This window comes from Corvus brachyrhynchos, unplaced genomic scaffold (assembly GCF_000691975.1).
Source record: "Corvus brachyrhynchos isolate BGI_N302 unplaced genomic scaffold, ASM69197v1 scaffold334, whole genome shotgun sequence".
In the NCBI taxonomy this organism is placed as follows: domain Eukaryota; kingdom Metazoa; phylum Chordata; class Aves; order Passeriformes; family Corvidae; genus Corvus; species Corvus brachyrhynchos.
The window spans coordinates 1,621,574-1,626,905 of NW_008238316.1; the positions used below are offsets into that span (position 1 = coordinate 1,621,574).

Consider the following 5,332-nt stretch of genomic DNA (forward strand, 5'->3'; position numbering starts at 1 on the left):
GAATTAGGTGACCCTTAATGTCCCTTCCAGCTCAAACTTTTCTGGGGTTCTACATGTCTGATGTCTCCAGAGCTGCTCCTCTCGGCTGCATCTGGGAGCACAGGACTTTTTCCTGTTTGGGCAGCAGAAACCTGGGAGATTTCCATCACATGCCACCCCATGACCAGCCAGGACAGTGCCTGGCTATTTCCACTAATGGGACCATTGTCTAAGCAGGGTTTAATTGGTTAAAGTCTCTTATTTCAAGTTACAGAGTGTCAGTGCCCAGGCAGGGCCTAAGGGGTCTCTGTCAGGAGAGGTGGAAGCTGCCCTGCACTGAGGGATCCACAGGCTCCAGCACTGGGAACATCCCAGCCCTCAGCCAGCCCCACGGTGCCTCAGGAAAATGGGGTTAAGAGAGGAGAAAACACAGTTAAGAAAGGGGAAAATGGGGTTAAGAGAGGGGAAAACACCATGTGGCAGCAAGGAATGAGGTCTGAGGGGTCTTTGTCAGGAGAGGTGGAAGCTGCCCTGCACTGAGGGATCCACAGGCTCCAGCACTGGGAACATCCCAGCCCTCAGCCAGCCCCACGGTGCCTCAGGAAAATGGGGTTAAGAGAGGAGAAAACACAGTTAAGAAAGGGGAAAATGGGGTTAAGAGAGGGGAAAACACCATGTGGCAGCAAGGAATGAGGAGAAAATAGTGAGGACAAGAGGAGCTGGGAGTTAAGAAGTGATGCTGAGCCTGGACCAGAGGGCTGAGATGGGGGACAGTGCTGGCTTGGGTCCCTCTGTCCCCATCCCAGTGAATTTGCTGCTGGCAGGATGTTAAGTCAATGCTCCCCATGGCCTCTGTCCTGCCTGTGTGTGCAGTGGGTGCCTGGTCCCCCTGTTTTCCCCCAGGAGCATTGGATTTTCCTCTCCTGAGCTGCTGAGGAGGCCGCACGGGGGTGCCTGAGTGGGTGTCAAGGAGCAGCCCATCCGCAGGGAAAAGCCCCTGCCAGCCCTCCTGGAACTTTTCCCAGCTGGTTTTCAGGTTACTTTGGTCTTCTGTCCCCTTCTCCCCTGCACATCCCAACCCATGAGGGTGCAGTCAACTTCCTACACCCACATGTGGCACTTCTGCTGCCTGTTCTGGGAGTAGATAAGTCAAGTTTGTAGCAAAACATGAACATAAAGAGTTGTGGTGTAAGTGTGGATAGTGGTGGGATTGTAAATTAAACCCCACTTGTTTTACCATAAAAAGGCTTCGAATTGGTGGTTTTTATTTCAAAGATTCAGTATTCTCAGCCCTGAAAATGTTTCCCAGAGAACCATGACACCCTTAATTAGTAGCTTTATAAATACAGGAACTCTGAGTGCAGGAGGAAATGGGGACTTAAGTCTTTGCTTTATTGTGAGCACTACAAAATAGGAACGTGAAATAATATCCACATCTGTACGTCATGCTGGGATGACTCTGTCGTTTGCCCCCTGCTCTTTTTGCAGCATTTCAAACTTTTTTAGGCCCTCTAGGTTTAAATATGTGCAGCAACTTCATGTAAATTCTGGACGAAAGAAGAGGGTCCACTGGGACTCTGGGAATTTAGGGGCCACAAATTTGGGGGTGATGAGAGCAGCAGGGAGCAAGGGTTGTGCTGAATCCACGAGTGTTTGTTGTTTTTGCACTTTCAGGTTGATTACTCACAAAGTTTCCTGAATATTAAAATTCAGAAACGATGACTCCCAAGAAATCTTCTGTCCTTGCTCTCAATGGGCCTTGATTTCATGCTATTTATCTGCACGAGGATAATTATAAATGGATTCATTTTCAAAACATCATTTAATGGGTATTCAATTGCTGCCAACACAATATTGGAGCAACAGAATCACTCTTGTGTTTGTTCAAAGCCATGAAGCTCTCTGGGTGTTTGTGTTTGCACGTAACAATATTAATCTGGCTCTGTTCACGTTGCCACGAAGACTCTGTCAAATAAGTTCTGTTTACATTTGCAGCTCATCCTTGTTTTCCTTCCTGAGTCTGAAAAAGGAACTTTCATTGGGTTTAATCTATATTTATTTCATGGTTTTTTTAAAGAGTGTTTTTTTAAAGAGTGTTTTTTCTCATCTTTGTCTTTTTTTTTTTTTTTAAATGAATTTCTCTCTTGATGCATTATAGACCAGAGCTAGAGGGGAAAATAAAGTTAAAATAAACCTTACGACCTTAAGGTTTTAATGGGTGTCTCTTGCTGTTCTTGCAGTTAACTCCAGTTGGAACAACCATCTTCACAGGATTTTCTGGAAACAATGGTGCTATTGACATTGATGATGGTCCCAATGGCCAAATAGAATATGTCATCCAGTACAATCCAAATGACAAGGTACAGCCATTCCGGCTTTTTTCCCTCCATGTTTATCTGTATTTATATATTTATGCATTTATATATTTATATGTTTATATAGTTGTAAAATAGTTTCATATAGTTATATATAAATATATAAATATAGTTGTATATAAGTATATTTGTATTTATATGTATATGCGTATTTCTGTATTTATATTCATATTTATATTTATATTTATATTACATGAAGTAGCAAATGAACAGGAGGTTGCTGTTGGACATAAAGAAATGTTTTCCTTCATGTCGAGTATCCTCTCTGCCTATGAGCCCTGTAACGACAGATGAATTTCCCTTCCCTCTCATTGCCTCGCTGTCAGCAGCTGGATTATTTCACTTCCATTAATGCCCAGAGAAGTTGTGTCTATCCCATCCCTGGAAGTGTCCAATGCCAGGACAGTGGAAGGTGTCCCTGCCCATGGCAGGGGTGGGACTTGATGGGATTTAAGATCTCTTCCAACCCAAACCATTCTGGGATTCCATAATTTCTGTTTGGCCTCAGTATAAATCTCCTAATTGATTTTTTTCCCCCCTCGGTGGGAACTATGAATGTTTTATCCCAAATGATGAGTGCCAAACTCTGGCTCTGTCCAGTTATTTATTAGTCTGGGATGCACTTCCCAATCCTGTTTTCCTGCCCACCATGGATACCTGCATCTAACACTCATTCTCATTTATTTGCTGAAAAACAATAATAACAAAAATATATTAAAAAAATAAAATTTGCAATTTTAGCAATTGCTTAGACTTTTAGAGGAAAACGGCCTTGTTATGTGATGTAAAGAAATAATATTCCTGTGTTCCTCTGCTGTGTTTGGAATCTTGTATTGCTGTTGCCTGTTCAAAATACTTAAATATTAACTATCTCCTACATTGGGAGATTGAAGCATGGAAAGATGGGGGTTTTTTTAATGAGATTAATTTGATAATGAAATTGCAATTGGATCTCAGGTCAGAAATTTGTGCCCTCCTGCCAGTTGTTGCCCCAGCTATGTCAGCTGAGTCTGTGGGAGCAAATACACGGAACAAATTGAATTTCACCTGATTTAACAGCTGCATTTACCCTGAAATGTGAATTACCTCGTGTAGGAACATATGCATGAACTGGCACCTAAATGTTGATGCTCTCTGCTTGTTTAGCACTTCATTGCCCTCATGAAAAGCAGAATAAAGAGCAGATAAGTACAATGATGTGGATTTCTTACCTCTACCACTTGAGCATTTGTTCTGAACTCAGGATGGCAAGGGGGAGAGAAGCAGAGTAGTCAAGACTTTTGTGGTTGGAAGTAGCCATGGATATGTAAAGAATCCAGGAGAATTCTGTTCAGTACACACTAATTTTTGTGGGGTTCTTCAGGAGGAAATTGGGTGGGGAGAAAACATAGAAAGCTTTATAATCTCTGATCTGAAGAGCAGATGCGGCCTTGGAATTCCAGCCAAGGGATCATCCCCTTGTGGCCCAGCTACAACACAACTTCGAGGCATGTTCAATTTTATTGTGTTGTTTTCTCGTTTTCAGACCTCCAACAGGACCTTTGATATTCCTCTCACTTTGTCCGGAGCAGTAGTTCTGAGGGAAAGACTAAATTACGAAGAAAAGACTCGTTATTTTGTCATTGTTCAAGCAAATGTGAGTATAAATCTCTTGAAGGCCATTTATGCCCCTGATTTAGGTGTGGGTTTTGTTTCCTTCCCATGGAAAGGCAGAGCCTTGCTGAAATACCAGCTCTGATAAATCCTCTTCTGCTGAAGATCTAATTTAAGATTTATCCAGGCTGTTGAAAGCTCAGGCATATTATTAGTGGTTAAAAAAGCTTGCTCAGAGTGTGACAAGCAAACCTTTTTGGCACAAGGAGCAACTTGCAAATTTGCAGCACAGCCCAGGCAGAAAAGTGCAGCCTTGTGGGAGTAAATGTCCATTTTCCAGCAAAGCTGGCGAGGCTAATTTGCACTCAGATGAGTTTAACAGACACAGTTTCATTGAATCCTTCAGGTCTGAAATGCATTTTGTTATAAAGAGGTGATTTTTCCTTCAAGTCGTATCACAAGTGTGCGGAGAGTGGATACGCGCATTTTCCAGAGTGGCTGGCAGCAGAGAGCATGCACTGAGAAGAAAAGTGATGTATGAACTGTATCTCAGATATCTGTCATCAGAGTGGGGCTTTGGTGCCCTTGAGGGCTGTGAAAGCTTTTTTTCTCTTTTTGTCCTTCTGATAACAACTGAAATGAAAACTTGTCCTCCGTTGTTTATGGCTGTTGTGATACATCTTCGTTCGTGGGAAATGATATTTGCTCTGAAGCAACAGGAGATCCTGAATTCACACCTTCACATTCCTGACATCTCTCTGGCACAGAAGTGCAGATACATTTTGCAGTCTCTTTTCTTACATATTTTGTGGCACGTTCAGCATTCTCTCAGCAACAGCCAGGCTCTGGGTGTGGCTCAATGCTCCTTGCCCCTGTGCCCTGCTCAGATGAGACCCCACCTGCAGAGCTGCCCCAGCCCTGGGCCCCAGCACAGGCAGGACCTGGAGCTGCTGGAGAGAGTCCAGAGAAGGCTCCAGGATGAGCAGAGAGATGGAGCAGCTCTGCTGGGAGGAAAGGCTGGGAGAGCTGGGATTGTTCAGCCTGGAGAGGAGAAGCGCTGGGGTGACCTCATCGTCGCCTTCCAGGGCCTGAAGGAGCCAACAAGAAACACGGAAAGATACTCTGTCCAAGGGCTGGAGGGACAGGACACAGGGAATGTGTGCCCCCAGAGGGCAGGGATGGATGGGATATTGGGAAGGAATTGTTCCCTGGGATGGTGGGCAGGCCCTGGCACAGGTTCCCAGAGCAGCTGGGGCTGCCCCTGGATCCCTGGCAGTGTCCAAGGCCAGGTTGGATGGGGCTGAGGGCCCCTCTCAGCTGGGGCTCCTCTCGAGGCTGAGCAGCCCCGGCTCCCTCAGCCTGTGCGCGGCCCGGGGATGGCCTCC

General features: G+C 44.9%; 1 protein-coding gene across 15 annotated transcripts in view; it reads left to right on the forward strand.

Annotated features, from left to right (window-relative positions):
* The window catches only part of PCDH15 (protocadherin related 15), a 572,690-nt gene that overhangs the window by 367,717 nt on the left and 199,641 nt on the right, over positions 1 to 5,332 (forward strand). For all 15 annotated transcript variants that reach the window (XM_017733770.1, XM_008633276.2, XM_017733771.1 and 12 more), the window contains 2 exons: positions 2,220 to 2,339; positions 3,880 to 3,990. In XM_017733770.1, coding sequence (XP_017589259.1) covers positions 2,220 to 2,339; positions 3,880 to 3,990 — 231 coding nt within the window. The remainder of the gene's footprint in view (positions 1 to 2,219; positions 2,340 to 3,879; positions 3,991 to 5,332) is intronic.